Raw genomic sequence first — 23,378 nt, 5'->3', positions numbered from 1 at the left:
GCGATAAAATCGTCGCCGCGCGCCGTATGCTGTATGTGCGATTGAAAACGCGCGAGGGACACGCGCGAGCGAACGAACGGCGGAGAGCAAACGCGACGTCTTCCGTCATGCGAAAGGCCGTGGTGGGATGGGAGGGAAGGGGGACGACGTTGTGCTGTGGCGCCAACTGCGTATCTTGCGACCGGGCGCCAGGGGAACTAGCGACTCAATCTCCCACGCTAAAGGATGGAAGCGGGAAGGCAGCGCGGGAGGTGCGACTTCTACTCTGCCAACAACTGCGTACTTGCACTTTGCGCGGCTCTGTGCGGTCGCGCGCACCGCATCTTGAAAGCGATCTACACACGGCTCCTATACCTTTGTATGCGCAGATCTTTTGCCGCTCAGTTTCCGTTGAAGCGACTGACCGCACGAACCTTCGCTCGCTGCTGCTGCTGCAGCGCTTGCTCACGCCAGCATTTTGACAGCATTTTGACCCGGCGTACCCGCGGTCTCAAAGCGCGCGTCGTAACCACTAGGCCATACAGCCACTCTTCCAGAGCATGCATTCATGCGAACCATATGATAGCGTTCGAGCGCCCTTGGCGAAAGAAAGTACCTAGAAACATGGTACGCGCGAGCGGCGCATGGCGGCGCCAGCGGTCGAGCGCTGGGCTTGGGCGCAAATAGAAACACGCCCCCGGGCGTGGAGGCACGGCGGTTGGTGCCGCGGGTTTCGAAGCGGGCGTTTTTGTACGGAATTAGCGGTCGCATATTTGACATAACGAGCGTTAAAGCTAATGCATATCGTACCTTGTTAGTAGAGGAGACAATAAATGACTAGTAGCTATCCTGTGATGAGTGGTTAAGTGTTAAAGATGCTTTCGCTTCGGGCAAGTCACGGCCGGCACAAAGATCTTTCGCTGGTCTCTGTCGCAGGCGTTCTACGTGCTTTCCCGAATCGTCGGGAGTGAAAAGAAAAAATGATTTCAGCTAATGCAAAGAATATTATGCTAGTGGTGTGGGTAAAGAAAGGTGCACCGATTTCTAGGCTCGCAGTGAAGCGCTCCTTAGGTCATATAACTGCGACGCACTGCATTCTGCTCGCCAGAATGGTTAATACCAATATATGATGCTTTAGAAATCATTCCACATAGGAGTTAAGTAAAAAAAAGTTATTTTAGTCGCCGATGTGATGAACTAGAATGGTGGTGACCATGAAGAATACTCAAAAGGACGACAGACAGTACTTGATTACGTGATTCAATATACGGGGTGTCCGAACTATCATGCATCAAGATTTAAAAATATGCAAATGCCACGTAGCTGGGCAGAACCAAGGTAATACTGCTTGCCGTCGCTTGGAGATACTAAGATTATTTTTGCATACCGCCTAATTACATAATTAGTCTTAATTAAATAATCAACTTCTCAAATGTTAAAATTAGATGAAAAGTGACAATGAGAAAATTGTACAGCAACAAGAAAAACTCGATACAGCTTTCTGTTGCTCTACACGTGCTACATAAAAGCGTTTTTTCCGAGGGTGAAAGAAGCCCGCTAATACACGCAAAATTACCGCGCGACCTGCCGCTCGAGGCACCTTGCGTGTATTCGCGGGCTTTTTTCACGCTCGGAAAAACGTTTTTATGTAGCACGTTTTGAGCAACAGAAAGCTGTATCGGGAGTTTTTCATGTTACTCTACAATTTTCTCATTGACGCTTTTCATCTAATTTTAATATTTGAGAAGTTGATCAATTATGAATGATTATGTAATTATAGGCGGAATGCAAAAAATAATCTCAGTATCTCCAAGCGACGGCAAACAACATTATCTTGGTTCTGTCCCGCTGCCACGCTTTAAGTGCCTCATCGTCATCAGGCACCTAGAAAAGTGATGTGTCTTTTTTTTTTTTTTTCAGCTTTTCTAGCAGAAACATAATCTGTTGTGCAGCCCGGCGCACAACAGTGCATCTGTCGTTTCATGCGACTTGCCATTGCCCCTTACGGCATGACAACGTGTACAAATATTGTCACCGCAAGGAGGCACAACTGCACAGCGTGAATGCGAACCGAAACGAGCGTGGAGCAAAAAGAACCGAACAGAACCATGCCAACCGAGCGCACTCGCTAGCTCCGGCAGCAGTAGAGTGTACTAGAATTATTTGTCTAGTACACTCTAGGCAGCAGCTAAACTACAGCGGCAGCGCCTCCTCGGCACTGACAGCGGAGGCATCTTAGTGTCGACGCGCGCGCCACCACTCGGCATCATGAATCACTGCAATACGCGCCGCGCCCTCCGACGGCTGCGTTGCTCCCACCTCCCCCTTTTAGCCACCGTAACGACATTGCGAACGCGAGAGCTAGCGATTTTTCACTGTTTTTGTCAAGAGCTAGTAAATTACCTGCTGCATGCAGTGCAGTAATGTTTGGCTCACATGTTCACAACAGCCGCTACGACATATCGGTAACGTTCTCTTACTACGTTCAGTATAGTGTTTCAGGGCCCCTTTGAGGAGCCTTTGAAAGGTAACACAATCGACAAGTGAAAGGACGGAGCGCTGAAGTGCTCTTCTTGTGACACTATTGTTTCTGTCCTTGTTCAATTTCTTGTGTTCTGTCCATAAGGCGTTTTCGCAAGCGTAGAAACACACTAAAGGAAAAAAATAAACAACGCAATCAACTTAGACGTATAAAGCATTCTTTATAAAACGCAATTTTCGTTAATATCGCGGTAAGAGCTTGAGTATCAGAAACTAAAACGAAGGTCAAAGTTCCGATTTTTGAATTTCGCGCCGAAATCCCAAACCCCGGCATGCGCCAGTGTGACGCCACAAATTTGGAAGTACTTCTTTCTTCGTATTTGGGCCGCTGTGGCTGAGCAAAAGGTTTTGAAAGTTGCTATGTTCAATCTTTGCCTCTTTTAGAATACAATGTAGCCCCGCGTTACCGGAAAAAAAGAAAAGAAAAAGAAATATGCGGGAGAAGACGCCGTCATAGACCATGACGTCAGGGCGAGCAGGTGCGGCGTCATTGTGACGTCACCTTAAGTACTACGTCACCACCACTATTTTTTTTTCTTCTCATCAAACGTCCTTTCACGGTAAGAGCGTCTTTTCCGGTATTATGTAGAAGGGTAACACCTCAACATAAATATCATTAGTAACCCCTTTAATATTTAAATTTATTCGAATTAAATTCTGCGGTCGTACGTGGCCAAAACACAATATGATGATGAGGCACGCCGTAATGGGGGACTCCGGATTAATTTTGACCACCTGGGGTTCTTTAAATGTGCAGTACACGACCGTTTTTGCATTTCAGCCACATCAAAATGCGGCCGCCGCGGTCGAAGCCGCGACCTGCAGTTCGGAATCAAAACGCCACGACTACTATAATTAAGGCACCGCGGCGTGGCCCTTCTATATGAATTTAACTATTCGTGTAACTATAAATATATGAATTTAGTACAAATTAACTGGCCGAAGTTGACACCCTGCCGAAGCATTGAAGTGTGAAGGCGTTTCACGGAGGCCAGAGATCGCCTATTTCTATTTCGCTCTTGACGAGGTCTTTGGTTACCGCAGATATATTTTCATGGCATGCAGTCAACAGCGCGCTTCGAAACCAGTGAGGGGCGATCGAAGAATCGCTTCTAAATGCGTGCGCGTTGGCTGGAGCGATGGAAAACGAAGCAGCTGCGTCTCTTCGATACGCGCAATGCCCTTTTCACAGCACGTTTCTGCTGTGAGCTGGACGGGCGTGGAACTTGGAGCAAAAATAAAACCGCAATCTGGTTGACAGTACGGGCCCGATTGAGTGAGTGAGTGAGTGAGTGAGTGAGTGAGTGAGTACGAACTTTATTGAGGTCCTGAAGAGAAAGCATTGAAGCGGGGCCGGAGGCCCCGCCATTCAATCCGGTGGCTCCACCCAGGTCGGGGCCGGTAGACAGAGTCCTTCGGCGACGGCCCGGGCCCTCTGGACAGCCTTGAGCTGAGCGATGAGCTCCGTGCTTCTGAGCGCTGAGTCCCAGGAGGACTGGTCAGGGAAGTCCGTACCCGCGTTGGCAGGGCACAGCCAGCGCATGTGTTCGAAGTTGTATTCGTGGCCGCAATGTGGGCATGCAGTAGGAAGGCCAGGATTGATCCTGCTTAGTGTTGTTGGTGTGATGCATGTCCTAGTCTGCAACTGTCTGTAAGTGACGGCCTGTGCTTTTTTGAATGTCAAATTTAACTTATATGGATGCACAAGGCAAGACTTGGATTTAGAGATCAGGGAAATGGTCTAATGGCTCGCTAGTTCGCAAGAAAATACTCGAGAGAGAGAGAGAGAGAGAGAGAGAAAGGTTACAGACAGACAAAGAACTTTATTAACTAGGTCCTGAGAAGTCCTGCCCTAGGGCAGAGCTGTGGGGGCCGCTCCCACGTGGGGACGGGTAGGCCGAGCCTAACCGCCGCGTCGTGGGCTCTCTGGACAGCCCAACTTTGTCGTGGAAGTTCTGAGCTCTGGATGGCAGAGCTCCATTCTTCTTCCGTGATGCGATTGGGTCCCTGTAACGAGGGGCATCGCCAGAGCATGTGTTCTAGATTGCTAACAGCTGCACAGTCGGGGCAAGTAGAGCTAAAAGCCTCTGGAGTGATCGAATGAAAAAGGGCCAGGTTGGGATAGGACTAAGGTTAGAAATTTGCAAATAGGCGCGAAGGCCGGCCTTTTTAACGCCAAAAGTGACGAAGTGCAGATGTGTGCCAAGCGTACCGTATACTCACTATAACGTGTCTTAGCTAAAATCTAAACTAGAGAGCTTTCAACCCATGCCTCTCGCCACCGAATTTCTCGCCGAGCAGTTCTTAAGGCGAAAGCCTTATGTGTCTCATCGTTCAGTTGACCTTCAACGTCCTTGAGCGAAAACCGCGTCGTCGACGCGAAATCGTACACGATGACGACTCGGTGTAGTAATTTACTTACTACACCGACCCGGCATCGTGTCTTACCTGCATGCAAACGCTCACGCAACAATTGTGATGGTGTGCAGGGGTCACCGTCGACACCGTGTTAAGATGGAGTTCAATTGGACAGTCCACTAGGTACAACAGAATACATGACCTCGACACCGTGTTAAGATGGAGTTAATTCAGGTACTGGCACCCACGACCTTCGGTAGGAGTTGAACCCACCGCCTTTGGCTAATATGAAGTTAGTTAAGGCACAGTTAATATAGTTAATTAAGGCACTCGAACACACCTTCGGTGGGAGTCGAACTCCGACCTTTGGTGTTAAGTAGGGCGAGGTTAATTAAGGTACATTTAATTAGGGTAGCGTCAATTAAGGCACTCGAACCCACCTAACTTTGGTCGAAAAAAAAAACAATAAGTAATAACGCATTCGAATGAGAATGTCAAGGAATTTAATGAATGTATCTTGAGGGCTTTTTTTCGTTCCATATCACGCGACAGCAAGCTGATCAGCGCTTCGTGCTCGTCGCACAGGCCATCTGAACACTGATCCCGCCACACGCCCGCACCACTGCATTCGCGCAGGCATTTTAACGTTAAGGGACCGTTTTGGCGAAAAACCAGTCCGAACCACAACCACGCTGGCCCTTTGTAGACACTAAATACTTCTTTTACCACTAAAGTTGCTCACACTTTTTCTTACATTCTTTACAAAGTTATTCCTCGGAATTTTGAGAATGACAGCCAACGAACAAATGTCACGAAATAAAACACCGACAGTGCACGCCCTTTATGTTAAATCTTCTCAGACTGAAATATGAAATGTCCGAAACATTAACAGAAGATCAGCCCACGCAAGAGCCCGCGCTTCTACCAGAAAGCGCGCCTTCGTGGACAGCGTTCACCGCCAACGTTTCCCGGTAAGCATTACGGTTACATACGCTACGGTTGCCGGGAAGCGTGAGAAGCAGTCAAGGATCCTTGAATGCTATCGCGTTCCACTCTTAAAGGCGAAGCTTAAGCGTCCTTCAATTTTTTTCTGCCAGAAGTGCCCGAGACTGGAATGGCCTTCCGAGACAAACTACACTTATCGGCGATATAGTGCGGGTTTTTAGGTCTGCCATCGAATGTCCAGATTCATTTTTGTAACGTCAACATCAATCCCGATCTTTCTATGCCCACTCCTCACGTGATGACCCATTGGGAGCCTTGATGTATAAAATAAGATATGATTACACGGATACGTTCACATTCACACGTTGAAGATGATTATCGTATAGAGAAACGAATGTGTGAATATGCTGCCTATTTCATGCTTGCACATTCTCACACACGACACACGAGGCCAGTATTTGATGACCCAGCAGCACCTATAGAAAACAATGAGCTGTTCAGGGAATAAAAAAGAAAAAAAAAAAAGAAACGAAGTAGACTAAGTGAATTAAGGGGGATGTGTACGCCCTGTGTCCGTCTTTAATGCATGGGAACTTGCGTTTTCGCCTTCAAGTCGTCTTAGAACATAAGAGACGCTGCGAATTTTTATTTACTTTTTATTAGCACTGAAAACGGCGAACTCTTAATCAGAGCCAAGGAAATCAACAATACACAACGAGACTACAATATTTTATAAAACACCTTCGAAACAAGTCAACGATAGAAAATGGCTCCCCATTCAGGGTTAACATTCAACAGAATTGCGTGATCGTTCTTGACCATTTTTTTTTTACGTTAGTGTGGTTGCAGCCGATAGGTATGTGGTTGCAGCCGATAGGTACGCTCATGCCACGAAGATGCTACTTTATATAACCTCCGTAGTTTTTCCGGTTACCTATGCAAATTATTCCCACCCTTATTTGACTCTTGCATATTTCGCAAGAATACATGGGCGCTAAGCATTTTTGTCCAGCGCATGAGCCTGTTATCGCAATGCTTCATTTGTACGCACTAAGAAAAAGCCGGCAGATCCCACGCCCTGTGGGAATCGATGTTATGCGAAGCAGTGTGCAGGGGGCCTACCAAGTTAACGAAACGACCATGAGAGCACCAAGACGTAGGCGGCTGTTCACTTAGTGCCCACGTCCGAACCTATTCCAGTGGTTTTTGAGCATTAATCTTTTTTTTTTTCTCGCTGAGTCAGTGCCATTTTTGCTGTCATGCTCCTGAGTGGCACAGGCGAGGCTTTTCTTTTATTTTTAATGCATCACCATAATTTTTTGTCATGCTCTTGACTATGACTTCGACCATCAACCTTTAGCCTTTTCCTTCACTTAGTGCCCACGTCCGAACTCATTCCAGTGGTTTTTGAGCATTAATCCTTTTTCTCGCTGAGTCATTTTTGCTGTCATGCTCATGATTATGACTTCTACCACCATCCTTTAATGTTTCCTTCACTTAGTACCTACGTCCGAAACCATTTCAGTGGTTTTTGAGTGCTAATATTTTTTGCTGGGTCATTGTCATGACCTACATGACACGCACGTCATGACATTTATGTCATGGCCTATCACTCATGTTCGTCATACACTCCTGTCATACTATGCCAATTTTGGTACCTACCAAGTTAACGAAACGACCATGAGAGCACCAGGACGTAACCGGCTGTTTCATGACACGCATGTCACGACAGTCATGTCTTGACATATGATTTATGTTCGTCATGTACTCATGCCAATTTTGGTACATACCAAGTTAACGACACGACCAGGAGAGCACAAAGACGTAGGCGGCTAGATAGATAGATAGATACTGTCAAAGTAGCAAATGTTCGCCAAGAAATGCTTCGCATTTAAAAGCAATTGAACATAATTGTTATTGAAATATCACTGATGATTACGATACTCCCTAATGCGAAATTTGAGCGAAGCTAAATACGTGTTTTTATTTCGCGATATATAGGCTGGCGCGGACAATCTGTCTCGTGCGGCACGTTGCAAACGGAGTGAAGTGTGGCGCGACTGCCTCGCTAATCAAGAGATCGCGACAGGGAGCGCATGGGCGCGATTCACAGCAGTCGCCGCAGACACACCTCCGCTCATGCAGTTGTGGACGCTCTCGCCGCATGCCTTATGGTTGGCGTCATCGGTGGACGACGCGCGCTATTCTGGCGCCACCTCGCAGCCATCATTGTCGCAGGGTCCGACTACGCTTTTCTTATCACGCTTTCGCTATACCCTCCTCCTCGCGCATATCGCTATCTCAACCCCCGCCGCGCTCCGCGTTCGCTGTTTCATCATTCGCTGCGCTCGTTCGCTCGGTTACGCCGAGGGAGGCCGGCGCCGACGCTCGCCGCAAAAACTGCGCTCTAAAAAAATCATCGGCCCATCCCCTACCGGAAAATGGTGGTAAGCGAAGGTTGTCCTGGGTGCACATTGTGTTAGACGGTTATGTTTCTTGTAACTTGACCGTGACCAAAGGAAGGTCAGGTAATCTGCTCCGCGTTGGCGGTGTGCTGCGGCTTCAGCGGCTCGCATCGTAGGATCGGCCCGTCGACGAGGCGCTGTTACGTCTCAACCTGGGCCAGCGTATAACTTGGACGTTTCCCACAAGGCCGCCCGTTTCATCAGCGTCGACACCGACGGTGGCGGGCAGACAAGCGTCCCAAATCGGGAGTGCGCATCCTTTACGTGTTGCCCCGAGGCAGCGCCTTTCATCGACGTCGCCCCGACGGCGCTACCGCCCGACACCGGCCATGACGAGTTGACCGAATTGAGGCGAGAGGCCAACTTGCAGGAATTACTATCGTGGGAACGACAACGATCTCGGTTTCCTAGATGACTACGCAGTAGTAGCAAATGCGAGGATGCAACAGTAGAGTCTGAGTTCGGTGAACAATACAACCCCTCTGATTGGCCGCACCAAGGTCAGCAGATTCCCCAGTCGAGTCTCCTAGGGAAGACGAATGGATTGAAAGCGGAGACCGGTGGTGGTTGACGTAACCTGATACGAACTCAGACGTTGAATATGCTCCTGATGGAGTGGGCTTCCGTACCAGGGGCCAGTGTACATAATGTAAATTAAATCAGTTTCCCATTTCCTACTACTGGATGTATTCATCGATGGGCTTGATGTATTCTTGGCCCAAACGCCACCTCGAGTCGCAACAGCGCCCTTTCGATCTCCCGTTGGCACTCGGCGAGAGCTGCCTGTTGTTCGGGGGTACGCATAATGCGCTGCCGTCCCTTCGGTTTTCCGAGTCTGAACTGAACGGAAATGAAGCGGGCGCAGGGCGCCCGAAACCCTTTCTTGCCCTCTCCCTCCCCAGCGGAAGCGAAACAGCTCCGATTGGCTGCGCACGTGGCCCCGTGCCTAATGACTCACCGGAGTTAGCGTTACATCGCCGGCGCAGGCTAGCATTGGAAAAACGCTGTACTGTAAGCATTTCAGGCTTCACGGTAACTACCACTTTAGCCTTCCCATTCAGTCACGTCTGCATCATTTGTGCACGTGGCTTCATTGTGCCAGTTCTGTCATAAATGTCAAGAAACCTACATTGCGCAGCAAGTAAATTGAACCCCTTTCTGCATACTGAACGTGTCTCCGTTTCAGTTCAACTGTTTTCATGTGTTAACGCGATAGAGTTAAGGGCCCCGTGTCGCAGAAAATCCGGCGTAGGCGTGGAGATCGGCGTCCGTGGCGGGGAAAATCGTTCCGAACCACCCCGACCGCGCAGGCCCTCCCCGTGGTGCAAGGTGTCAGTGAACAAAAATTGAATTTCTCAGTGAAATCCGTCAGAAAAACGGTAAAATATGACTTAACCACAACCTACAGACATGGTGGCGTCGGACTGTTATTTGAATGTACGAGAAAACATAATTCGGTTACGTGGAAAATCAAACACAAACCCCTTTTGCCAGCATTTCTACCACACAAACAGCGGCGCGCTCGGGTATGCGTTTTGGACGCGCGCGTCGAGGCAATAGAAACAAAATAATAAAAAAGGTCCTAGGGCCTTCACATTTTAATACAAGACGACTTATCCTGTCCCTGTAAAAACGTCTTCCCAGCAATGCATTTGTTTAAAAGTGAAGCCGACGTTAAGGGGATCGGTGTAAGCTTGGTCTTTGCAAGCTGGCTTTCCCACGTTCCGTGTTGCAGTGAAACCAACTCAAAGGAAAATGCGAATCGAACGGGTCCCGATAACGCTATCGCGTTCCACTCTTAAAGGCGAAGCTTAAGCGTCCTCCAATTTTTGAGCCTACGGTTCAGTTACTGTGAAGTAAATCAATATTATCTTGTTATTACGAGTACTAACTAGAAAACGCACAATGTAGCAACCTACTGCCTTCACTTTAATTCAATGAGCTTAGCAGTGCCTTGGAATAAAATTGTGAAACTGATGCATTTATCGGCAATACATAATTTGCTTTCGTTGATGTCAACATCAACGCATAGCCACAAAAATCTCCTGCTGACAATGGCACTTTGTAGCTTATTTACACTTGCAAACAGAAAACATGCAGGTGTTTATAAACAACAATACTCTTTATTAAAAACAACGAAAGATACGACAGTAGTGGGCAGCACTTGCATTTCCGTCCAGCCAATCACTACAAATGCAGCGACGCGACATTCGAGCCCCTTAACGTCCAAAAAAGATCGCCTAAATGCAAGCACGTGACCACAGTCCCCCCCCGACACAGGGAAAATACGTCTTCAACTCCAAATGTACAAACTAGAGAAACTCGTTAACGGCAAAGCAGTTAGTATACACTCCTGAACATCTAAGTGCAACAATCAATGTTACCTGCGCCTAGCAATGCCATCCTGCCATAATGTCGTCAACCATAAAAACAGAAGCAAACAGCATCAACACTTCTGTATTTACATAGCTTACAGAAGTCCGAACTGAAGTGAAACACAAGCGCGGATCTTGTCACATTCACAATACCGAAGTGTAAACGTAGACTTGTGATGTAGAGTGCTCATTAAACAGGGCTGTGCAATACAAGTTAGAAACAAAAATACTAATAAAATGACTTACCAGAATGCAATTATTCTTGGTGCTTGTGCAAAAGGCAGGCAAACATTTGTGCATGGTTAACCTAATGCATCTTTCCAATGAGAGGGCCAGCGACAAGATTGTGCCAAAAGCAAACATTAAAAAAACTGTGTGCATTTAGGAGGTCCAGAAAAAACGCTTTTGCCAAGCAGCACTTGCTATGTACACCCGTGAGCAGAAGTATACAGACCAGGGGTTGCGCGATAAAGCAGATTTTTTCCTCTGCCTGTGAACGCAACTTGAACTTGAGGACTGCAGTCCAAACTTGGCATTGCGAACTTTTCAGTGTACCCATTAATTCCAGCTTATAATTATTAATTACGAAGACATTAAGTTTTTTCGGCGACCCTGTGGTCCCTATACTTTTGCTCACGGGTGTACAGGAACAAAATGCTGACAATGTTGTAACAGCTGTCAACCCAAGGCTTGTCAAAGTAAAACAGTTTTCGGCCCATCACAGTTAATAAATTAGAGGCTGGGCTTTTCGATGAATAGGGAAAAAATATATGTGAATACTGTCACCATACTTTCGATTTTCTTGTGGCCTTTTAGAACTTGAAGTTTTTTCACCCTCCACAAAAAAAGAAGAAATCACAATACTTGACCACGCACGACCATGCAATAATACATGGTGCGTTTCACTGCCGAAAAACTGTGACCTTTAGCCAAGACTGCTTTAGCCAAACCAGTGTTGCGACACACACACGCAAAAAAAACGAAAAAGTCAATGGCTTCTCTTCAGTTCTACGAGAGAGGCAATTCATACCTATAAAACGCAGTGCGAGCGCTGACGATACATAACAAATTGAGCATCGAGCGACGTTTGTGCCAAGACTCCTAAACCAAGTCAACAGAGTTGCGTTGACAATACATCCACACAGCACATACATGCACACAAACTGCCACACACTCTCAGCTTCCTACACAGCTTAATGCTTAATCCACTCAGCAAGGATACAAGAGATGGCAAACGCCATCGATGTTACACACATACATGTTCGTAGAGTATACATTTGTGCGGAATATCTATACATGAAATGGTCTGCACTCGAGGTCACCGATGTACAAATGGCATGGCAATCCTGGAAAACAGAGCGGCACATGCCACAAGGACACCACGATCTGCCGCTTCCAAATGATTTATAGTGAAAGTGTACTGTCATGATAAAAAGTAACAGATTTCCTAACATTTCTTAAACCATGGCTGACCATTTTTTTAAGGCATAGTTCCATGCCTTTCGTTTGTGTTCACAATGTCTTGAGAAGTTTTAATTATGGGGTGTTACGTGCAAAAACCACCATCTGATTATGAGGCACGCCGGACTTCGGATTAATTTGGACCGCCTGGGGTTCTTTAACGTGCACCTAAGTCTAAGTACACGGACGTTTTCTGCATTTCAATGTCTTGAGAAGTGCGATAATCATTATACAGTAGTCAAGGGTGGCGAAGGCAAACAGGCAACTGCCAGAAAATAAGTGATCAATGCATTGTGCCGACTCAATCAGGTGTGTTTTGTTGGTGACCATTTCAAATGTGTAGTACTGCATTTCGCCAGGTTTGTTTTCCACGTGTAACCAGCATACGTCTCAAGCAAGGATTTTTGCGAAAGCCTACTTTGCAATCAAAAGAATGACACATACGAGAGCATGAAATCGGCGAGACGAAATTTCTGCAATAAATCAGTTAAAAGTGATGGACTGTGGTGTTTGTCATCTGCTATGTCCTCATCCCAAGTGCTGCTCTGTCTTCCACGTTTCAGTACCAACAAGCCAAATAAGCCGCACTGCGGCAGAACCTTGGTCAAAGAACTAGCAGTCACTCAGCCGAACATATTTTGTGCTCTTTCAACGGCGCAAGTATGAGACCAAACAAATGTTGACACGACTTCAAAAACGTGTGCGCAGTCCCGTTTCAAAACACACCAAGGTGCACAGATGCTTACCGATTTGGTTTACGAAAGCAAGCGATGCACACTACAAGTTTATATTCTTTGCACAATGAAAAAAAAAAAAAAAATTCAGTATGACTTATCACATTACGTAGTGACCACGAAACATTGAAAACCTCCATTACAGTTGTGCAAGTGTCATTTTCGAGAGATTACGTAAATGAGTGAACAAAGATTGATGCAACACCACATAAAATCATCTCGACGTGCAATACTCAAAAGTTCAAAACGAGCCCTCATTAACGCTTCACGCTTCTGTGCAACGCAGTAAAAAATGTGACAACACGATATGTTACGTGATGAACATGCAATTTCACCGCCAACAGTGGTTACTTGTATCGCAAGTTGCAAAGAAAACTGTACGGGTACAATGAGGAAGACAGAATGACTAGCATCTTATAAATAAAGGTAAAAAAATGAAGACTTCAAATGGTGACAACCAAGGAAAGTCCGAGGGCCACCAATTATTGAACAATTGACCGCTCTGGCGGCAAGTCTCATTCGCAAAAGTCAAAACTTCACAGAAAATACACTTGCAAAGAACACTGAATCAGGCCCGTTTTTTTTTTTTTTTCTTGTGCTAAGTAGCCCATGCTGTTTACATCAGGTGATAATGTCAGTATAAAATGCAAGCACAAGCACAGTTAGAAATAACATACACATATAAGCAGCATACATACACATCTGTGCGCAAGATCAGCACTGTTCATCTTAGCAAGCAAAAACAGCCGTATTGAGTTTTACAATGTATATGAGTAATAGACAGTAGACCATTGCCAAGTCAAAACGTGCCACGAGAAACTATGCATAGCTTATGAATAACGATCCTAATACACAATTGCCATATGTCATGCAAGGAATGATGCGCTACTATAATGGTATGAACGATGCACCACTATACAATCTGACCAAATGCTTTTAACCCGTCTTTCCTGAATAGCTTCAACAATATGCAAGACAGTCACTACATGATGCTACAGCCAAAATGAACCGAGATTTCAGTTGCACATTAAATTACACCTACACCGAAACATTCGCAGCTCGAAGTAATGAAACCTAAGAATTACTCGTCGTTTGTATTTTCCGGCACTGACATCAAGGTTTTGCCCCAATAAGCAGTTGCATTCATCAGGTGGCATTTGAAAACAGAAATAATTTCTATCACGTGTGGTTCCTTATTATGCACCTAAATCGAAACAGGTGTCATTGCATTCTGCCTGCATCTGAAAACAGCTGCTGCAGCAGCGAGTCAAACTTGTGACCTCTTGTTAAGCAGCAGAACGTCATAGCTACTGAGCGGTCACGGTAGGTGTGAAAGAACTTAAAATACATCTAAGACTCATTTGGCAGTAAGAGAATGGCTGCCACTAAAACTGCATTCATAGGGTTGAGTTGTCAATGGTCTACTGTGCATAGAGCCTTTGTTTCTGCACGCTCACATCAGACAAGCCTCACGCATCACCGACCTTCCAACGCTATCGCCAACCTTCCTCACAACCGCCGCTATCCCCTCGACGCCTTTCCAAAAATAGCACCTCTTGCTACATGCCTATATCTGCAGTGACGAACCCTGGTAGCAAAATGGCTGCCGCAAAGGGGGCGTCCATGCGTGATGCTCAGGCAGAAAAAACAATGCCTAGACAGTAAGAGTGGTTTGGCAGTATTTTGCTTTGCAATGCGCTTCGTCTACAGAGAGCCTTGCGGAAGACATTCCGTTTCACTAGCGGTAGGAAAGGAGATTTATCAGTTTTTGACGCAAAACTACATTTGCCAAGAGCGAGAATTCCACGCCCTCCTTGGACAACTGCTTTCATTAGATTTCATAAAGCTTTGATTCATATTTAAAAGCTACTGACAAACATTTTTGGCAGCAGTCTAATTCCAAAGCATTACACACGTCATTAGGGGAAGAATATGGATTCCACATAAGTTGAAATAATTTCTACACGAACATCGAAAAGTGTGAAAATGTTGTAGCGGCATACAGAATGTCTGAGCAACAAACTACGTTACAAGGCAGTAGTGAGAAACTGCAGTTACTGTAAACTTTTAACCAAGTGTTACATGTGCCGTTAATAATAATGTCCTTTTGCACCATTCGGGGGTGAGGCACCCTGTAATGTGTTCACTAACCCTGTTGTACCAGTACACAATAGCCATCTACAGATTTAAATATAGACTATAATCCCCTTAATGAATAGTATCACACTTGCACCAGATCCAGACTTCCCTTGTGTTCAAATTCACAATACAATGTTTTGACACTGGACTTCGCAACATTCGACTCAGCTGAAGTTGGTACTGCATGGTCAAAACTGCATGCAAACAATACCTCGTTGCTATGTTTTCAAACCACACGTACGATAATATGCTAATTCTACACCTCCTAGAAAAAATGAGTTGAGATGCAATGCAGTTCCTTGCCCACTGTGATGAAAATTCATCATGAAATGACTTAGTTCTGCACAGAAATGCTCGCACAATCAATGGCTGAAATTGGAGAGCTATTGTAACCTCCCGTCATTTATGGAGCGCATCTTTTTTTTTTTTTTCTACAACGCAGCGAAAATTGTAAATCTCCATCTTTGAAAGCAGGTGCGATAACTTTCTGGAGGACAACTCTGGGAAAGAACTGGAACTGAAAAAAACATGTGAAGTTTATCTCAGCTATCGTATATTGAAAGTCACAGGTCATCAGTAGATCGCAGGCCAGGCATACTTGTTCGAAAGCCCGCACATATCAGTTAAAGAAGAATAATCTAGAAGCCTGGTCTGGTCCGAGTAAATACGGTGCGTCTGATCACATTTGCAGACATATTGGTATGTAATGGCTCGCCCATTCAAACTTCCGATTACATCTAAATGATCTGGGGTCTTTAAGGACACAATACGTGGCCCGAGTACAAAAGGCGGTTCAGCGTGTCCTACACACTTTTTAACATGACATGCAATTCTTCAAAACACCTATGGTCTTTCCATAGTTGTGTTAGTGTAGAAAGAATATTTCTCAGTTTGCTTCAATTCTTATAGTAGAACTGCCTTCACAGTTGCAAAGAGCTCACCTGACAAGCCACATCATGGTTAAAAAGTTGCAACAATAAACTGGCCCTACAGCGGGAGAAGTCCAGACATATGCCATGTTTAGGCTAAGTATTGACGTGGCTATGCAAGAACCTGCAGGGACAGCCTGGCATTAGCTTCATCAATGACAGCGTGTATTATCAAGTTATGATCAGGAACACATTAGCACACGGCAGAGAGCCTAATTTCGTACCAAATGATGCACACATCACCTGAAACGAGAAGCGGGCTTAAGAACGGTGATGTGCTGTTAGCCAACTGCTGGCATTACATCCAATGCTTGTGTCCCTAGTTGGCTGCAAAAATGACGCACAGCATGCTAAGCTGTCACAAACTGCCATCTGAGCAAATTGTGTGGCAACTTCAAGAAACAAACAGAACGTTCGCCTCAATAAGTTTGCACAACTTTGCACGACTCAACAGAGGGTACTGTCGATTGCAATCTGATAGGGTCGAGCACAACATTTGGTTTGCCGACTCTCGTGGAAGTTTTACAGAAGAAAGCATCGTAAAAATTTTTTTCTTGAAATATTAGTGCCTGCAGACGAGAGAACTGCATACATCCTCACCTTTTTTTTTTCAGATCTGTGGCCACAGTATACCACTAGTGATGTGTGCTAGCTAGGCTATCTGCCGTGCATTCATGTGTTAATAACTCTTGTGAAGCAAGTGACAGCACAAACCCAAATTGCAGAAATCAAAACAAGGCAAGATGTCGCAAAGTTTCACAAGTTACCTGCGTACACCAGTCTTTAAGAAATTCTAAGAAGTATCTTCAGTAGTCCAAGTACAAGAACTTACAGGCAAAACAGCAATTCCTGTACCGTTCAGCAGCACAGTGAAAAGAAAGCAGCAAGCTGAATGACAAACAGTCAAGGCATATGACGAGACGGCCAATTCAATTGCTTATACGTTCATCGCAGGCTGGTTTCATTCACAACTGGAAAAATAGGTCAACCAGGTCAAGCAGTAGGGACAAAGAAGAATGTACAGGATGTGCCACAGTGCAATCTTCCAAATAAAGGATGGAAGCTAATTAAAAGTTTGCTGCAATGCACACCCTTCTACAGAGTCTGCAAAGATTCAGAAGTCATGATAATCATAATAATAATAAAAAATCAGAAGAAAGAAGACCAGTAAAAGCGCTAAAGACAAGCAAGCATTATGCAAAAGCACAAGCAAGTGCAAAGAATGGCTAACGGTTGCATATGTCACCAAGAATCTTCTGTAAAAGAAATAAAAAAGAAGTTCCTGGATGAGCCTTAAAATCCACCACTGAGTGATGCGTCAATTCCATCTGACAGCGATACCCTAAATGATACGAAGTGCAACAAAACGCAGCCTTGATGACAAGAACTCCACAGAAAGATACCAAACATTAAAAGCATCAGTTCGTTGTAATTATTACAAAACAACTTCAAAAGGTTGTGGGGACAAATAAAAATTAGGCTAGTATCACATGCGTAGTCTAAGGCTAAAATAATTGATCTGTTCATTGTCAAAGTAATAAAAAAAGTTAAGTGCTTTGCTTCCTTCTTTACTAAGTTGGAAGATGACACCGGGGCCAATCCTGCCTATCTTTCATTGTCCCTAACATCTTGCACAGCTCACCTACCTCTCCTTGGTATGTGACACCGTGTCCAATGCAGTAAGTTGTGACCAGCAAACTAACACAAATTTAAGTGGTCCAGCTCACTTTTGTCAATGAACTTCCTTACATTATCATTGTGTAAAAAAAAAAAAGAATCACAAGTGCTATATAAAAAACAATAGTGTGCATAGCACAGCACAGCGTCCACTGTAGCACAGAAGTGACAACAGATGGTCGACGACCGAAAACAGTGTGTAACTGGAACACTCAGAGATGACTACCGCAGCACGGTCCAAGTCAGGCCAGCAAGCCTTTGATGTTGCGTGGCGTCGTTTCATCGTTCAGGTGACGTGTTGTGTACCTGAAGAGTCAAAGGAAAGTCCAGTTTTAGCTACTCTCATAACAGCGTAACAAACAAAATCACCCGCATCCAAATGATATCCATCAAACTTGCCAAAACACAACTTGAATTTTTTTGCCAAGTGCGTTTATTCCGCACTGAAATAGTTAATGTATGTGTTCGTTGAGTGCCGAACGAAGCTGCATCCATTCTGGATGCCATGTTCTTGATCTATTACCTTGAAAACTAATTACAGTAGAACCCCGCTCTTGCATTACTCGGTGCTGAGCTTTCCCGGCTGCTACGTCGTTTTTGCCCAGTCCCAGCACACCTCGCCTAGAATCCCATGCGTTAAAATCCCCGCTGTTACGTTGTACCTGTGAAAACGTTCCCGCATGATATGTCGCAACCTGGCACCCCGAACCTGCCCGGGCATTGTGCGCCAACGCGCCTGTGTTGCCCGGGCAACGTGCGCCAACCGCGATCTTAGTCGTGCCTTGATGGCGTCATGCAAGCAGAAGGTGCTTTCCCTTGAGGAAAAGCTGGACGTACTAAACGCAGTTGACAAGCAGTCAGCGCGGAAAAGAGTCGACATTGCCAAAGACCTTGGACTGCCACCCTCAACGTTTAACAGCATTGTCTCGAAGCACGTAGAGATAGAAGACAATGCCGCCCTCTTTGGCCTGAAAGCTAAGCAGGCTTGTGGCACCAAGTACGGGAACCTCGACGAGGCTCTTGTTACCTGGTTAAAGCAAGCTCGCGCTGCCAGTGATAAATTCGACGGCAGCATTTTACTCGACAAGGTGATGGAGAAAGCCGACAGACTGGACATCACTGACTTAACGGCGTCAAATGGCAGGATCTACCGTTTCCGGAAGACGCATGGCATCGCCGCTTATAAGACGGTAAGCAGAGAAGCAGCAAGTGTGAACTTGGAAACAGTCGATGATTGGAAGGCGTGGTATAATTGAGGGGTATGAGCCTCGGGACATTTATAATGCCGACGAAACGGGCCTCTTTTTGGGTGCAGCCATTGAAGTCGTTAAGTCTGAAGGGCGAAGCGTGCCACGGAGGCAAATGCAGCAAAGACCGCTTGACAGTGCTCCTCTGCTGTAACATGGATGGCCTGGACAAGCTAAAGCCATGAGTAATTGGCAAATATCAGAACCCACAATGCTTGAAGAACACTCCGACTACTGCCATGTCACTACAGAAGCAACAGTCGTGCATGGATGACCCGTTCTTTGTTCGAAGAATTTCTTCAGTACTTTGATAACAAGAAGGGTTCCCCAGTGTGGGAGTTTTTTCTGGACAATTGTGCTGCCCACACGAGAGACCCACAGTTTCTTCGGAACGTCAAGCTTGTGCTTTTCCCTCGTGTACTACAAGCCACTTGCAGCATTCCTACAGGAAGTGCATCGTGAAGCGCTGTCTCGCACGTATTGGGCCTCTTCGATTATCCGTCTCTGACAGTCCCGGACTGTCCGAAAGACTGCATACGCTCATTGGCTGAAAGCATCGTCTCGGGCAGTCCGGGACTGTCAGGAACGGATAATCGAAGAGGCCCATTGATCGCGTACAGCAGCCTACAATCATTTCTGTACTTGACGCTATGCACTGCATCGTGAGGTGTGGCTTGCGCATGGACAGAGAAGTGGAAACTGACATGAAACATGATGAGTCGGAAGCAGCCTCTTGTGATCAAGAGCTAACTGAGGCTATGAATGCGCTGGGTGCCATGGGAGTCGCATACGATGACTACGTCGCCGTGAATGCTGCCGTTGTGACGTCGGAGTGCCAAAGTATCGCCGAGATCGTTGCGAACTCTGTTGCGAGTGAAGTCGCTGAATGCGATGATGATGACGAGCACGAGCCACAAGATTCTGGGAAATTGGCAGATCGAAGCTTTGGAGAAGCCGTCCCAACTCTGGACCTCCTCTGCAGGTACGTCGCACTTCAATGCGATGTTGACAGCAATGCAGTCTTTCAGGCTATTGAGAAACGTGTGGTGCTTTCCAGCTAGCGAAAGAAACGGTAATCTTCCATTCTTCATTTTTTAAAGTCCTATTCTCACTTTGCGGAAATAAATTGTTTCAAGTCAAAGCTGCACTGCTTTCATTCATTTTTGCAGCTTTGCTCGCTGTTGCGTTTCCCCGACTGTTAAGCTTTTTCTTCCCAGTCCAGTAAAAAAAACGCATGAGTGGGGTTTCGATATATTGCGTCACCTCATGCCTAGCGTAATAACTGGGAAATAATTTTTTCTGGCAAGATGTGCCTGTAATCTACCTTTCAATCAATCACTGGCAAGGAACGTCAGTAGCAAGACGTGCCTTGTACAGTTGCCGACCAATAATTCAGGCACCGATAATTTGAACATGCTCGATTATTCAGAAAATTTTGCGGAACTGTCACTGGCTACATAGACAATGCATAAGGGCCACTAAAATTTCGAACACCTTACAGCATCCTGTTCGGTATTTCGACTCCACCTACAAGATGTGCGCTAGTTTGGCCACCAAGTCGAGCGACAAGAGTGATATTTTTGCTTCGATACGTCACCAGCCATTGCGCTGGCCCCTCGAAATCTAAACTAGCAAAGCCCCGTCAATCTAGCAGTCGCCAACGTGGCTAAGATCTCGAGACAAACCAAGCCACTAAAATAAAAATGTTGCAGTTGCACCTGAAAGGCGAACCATCAATTGTGATAGCAAATTAGTAGACAGCTATATGGAGTAGGGATAGTAGTTTTATCGGCTGCATAAACTTGGACACATTCGCTTACTAACTGAATTAACAAGCATGGTGTCAGCACGCACAAGCGAACATGGATAGATCACTCGATGATCGTAGACAACCACAATCAAAATGCTGGCGTGCACAAGCGCGGCCGCCGCAGCGAGCGAAGGTTCGTGCGGTCTATCGCTTCAATGGAAACTGAGCGGCGAAAGCACAGCGCATACAAAGGTTGGAGGCGTGTTGCAGATCACTTTCAAGATACGGTGCGGGTGACGCGCATGACAGCCCGCACTGACGCGAAGTACAACTGCGCTTTTGTTGGCAGGGTAGAAGCTGCCCCCCCCCCCTCCCACCCGCGCTGCCTTCACGCTTTCCTCCTTTCGCGTGGGAGATTAAGTTGCCAGTTCCCCTTGCACCCGGTTGCAAGATACGCATTTGGTGCCGCAGCACAGCGTCGCCCCCCCCCCCCTCCCTCCCTCCTATACCCCCACGGCTTTCATGCGACAGAAGTGGTGTTTGCTCTCCGCCGTGCATTCGCTCTCAGTGAAAGCGAGCGTCCCCCGCGTGCTTTCACTCGCACATACAGGCGTGCGGCGACGCCGACCGCAGAAATCCGCTTGAAGTGTCCATATAATGGCTATCGCAATAAAAGCACTATAATTCTATGGCCGTACTAACTGTACTGCATTTGCAGTTTGTCGTGCAAGTTCCATGCGTCCAGCGTTCCTTTGCGTGAGCTACACGTCCCCGAGCTGCTAATCTGATTGCTATTATGAATTCTTGTTCCTCAGAATAATCAACCAGCTTCAAGTGGTGCCAACTGCACCCTCGGTGTCTGGCAATTAAGTGAGAGAAGTGCTGGACAATGACCGTTGTGAAAAAAACCTGCGATAATCAGCTATCAGGGTGCTGTAAACCTCTGTTATTGACCAGTAGATAGAGCTTTGTTGTGTGCATTGGCTCTAGTTTCATCTACACTGGTTGAAATATGGATTGACCAGGTCGCAGGCAAGCAAATGTGCACGCAGTAATGCATTGACAAGCTGTTTGCCATATGTGGAATAAAGTCAAAATTTTTCTGGCAAATAAAAAATTTCAGACTCCTGATAGTACAGATTTTTAGACAGTCCCCGGGGAGTCTGAATTATCTATCGGCGACTGTATCTAATATCTGTCTTTCATTCACTGGCAAAGAACTTTATTGGGAAGATGTGCTTGAGAACAAGTATCTTTCATTCACTGGATAAGAGTTGCCCCTCACCAGGTCTGACCATTTTGAGCTGACACACACAGTGCATACAATGAGAGCTAACGATCGTGGCTGCAAAGTATCCCATCGTTATGTGCCACAAAAAGGGCTAAAATTGCAAACACCACGCCGGGCACCCTTTTCGCAATGCCGCACCCCCATCTGGAGAGTCGAAGTCAATCGCACAAGTGCACCTACGTTAATTGCAGTGCTGTGACTCACAGTGACACGCGACTTCGAAAATTCAAGGCAACATCAGTTATTTGTTTGATTTGTTGCTTCAATAGACAATTTAATGTTTAGAGAAATAATAAACCAAAAGTCTGCGAGTCTTTTTCTCAGTGCCGTATCATGAGGGATGTACTTCCGCTTTGTCTGCTTGTTCCCACGTCGTGCAGTCTTGCGCGCGGAAAACAGAAGTATCCGGCCATGTTCTACTGGGTTTCAATGCGCGATTATGCTCTTTGGTCTGCTTACGCCTGCCTCAGTGCTCATGACAGTGGAACTGACCACTAATCAGGTGTTCTCGTGCAGAGCATGCAAAATCGTGCGCTGTGCGAAACGGGACAAATGCAACAGCTTGCGTAAGAAACCATCACCGGAAGTGCGCCATTCAGCAATAATGCGAGAGAAAAAAAAAATAAAAGAAGGCGGGGCTCGTGATATAACTGTCACACGATCCTTCCGGCTCCAGTACGGGAGAACGCAGGGAAGGAATTTCGCTTGCTGAGGTTAGACGGGGGAAAGTGTGTTGGCGGTGACGCTCACCTCCTGAAATCATGGGTTCACGGCCCTTCAAATATTTCTACCCCTGCTATTAACGAACTAATTTGAAAAATTGTTGTGGTAGAACACTCCAAAGAGGGTACATAAATGTGCGAAGCCTGTGCTTGCCGGTAAGACTACCGTACTGCCGTGTGTTGCGTGCCGCTTCACCGAATGGCATGGGCACAATGCTCACTCTTCTCGCACAAACTACCTCTACACATAGCATGGCATCGCAACTATCACGTGACACTGCTTGAGCTATGATGACCTTGACGCTAAGGGGGCACAGGCCTCCCTATGTGACTCTGCAACCCCGCATCGCCGCTAAATGTACAGACGTGAGCAGCCTTGTCTAGAACGCAGGAACGGCGGCTTCCGGTGCTCTCCGGAGCCAGCTAGCGACGCCTAACGCTAGCTGCTGGGTCCGACGTCTTAACGGTAGGTGCTGGGCACGTTTGGGCCCAGCAACTACCGTTAGACGTCGCTGGCTGGCTCCGGAGAGCCCCGGAAGCTGCCGTTCCGGCGTTTTAGACAAGGCTGCTCACGTCTGTACTTTGGCACAATAGGAACATTTACAGCATGCCTTTGCACCCATATCTAGCTCCTAGGCCACAAACTCGTCACCTAAAGCCTGTTTTACGTTGTAATGAGCATTAATTTGCTCTTGAAAATTACCACAAGCACTTTTGAATGTGAAACTTGCCTATTGCATTCCTCGCGATGTATATTTTATATAT

General features: G+C 46.3%; 2 protein-coding genes and 1 long non-coding RNA gene across 7 annotated transcripts in view; 1 reads left to right on the top strand and 2 right to left on the bottom strand.

Moving 5' to 3' along the window:
* Window positions 1–23,378, top strand: part of LOC119431251 (neuronal acetylcholine receptor subunit beta-3-like) — a 280,609-nt gene that overhangs the window by 64,607 nt on the left and 192,624 nt on the right. The gene's annotated exons all lie outside the window — the stretch shown is intronic.
* LOC125940608 (uncharacterized) overlaps window positions 1–23,378 on the bottom strand; it is a 236,830-nt gene that overhangs the window by 38,084 nt on the left and 175,368 nt on the right. The gene's annotated exons all lie outside the window — the stretch shown is intronic.
* The window catches only part of LOC119431253 (CYFIP-related Rac1 interactor B), a 42,671-nt gene continuing 29,680 nt past the window's right edge, over window positions 10,388–23,378 (bottom strand). For all 4 annotated transcript variants that reach the window (XM_037698730.2, XM_049656978.1, XM_037698729.2 and 1 more), the window contains exon 10: window positions 10,388–17,909. In XM_037698730.2, coding sequence (XP_037554658.1) covers window positions 17,846–17,909 — 64 coding nt within the window. In that variant the 3' untranslated portion in view covers window positions 10,388–17,845. The remainder of the gene's footprint in view (window positions 17,910–23,378) is intronic.

This window comes from Dermacentor silvarum, chromosome 10, assembly GCF_013339745.2.
Source record: "Dermacentor silvarum isolate Dsil-2018 chromosome 10, BIME_Dsil_1.4, whole genome shotgun sequence".
In the NCBI taxonomy this organism is placed as follows: Eukaryota; Metazoa; Arthropoda; class Arachnida; order Ixodida; family Ixodidae; genus Dermacentor; species Dermacentor silvarum.
Note: the sequence above shows the minus strand (reverse complement) of the source record. Positions and strands in the feature narration are given on the sequence as shown.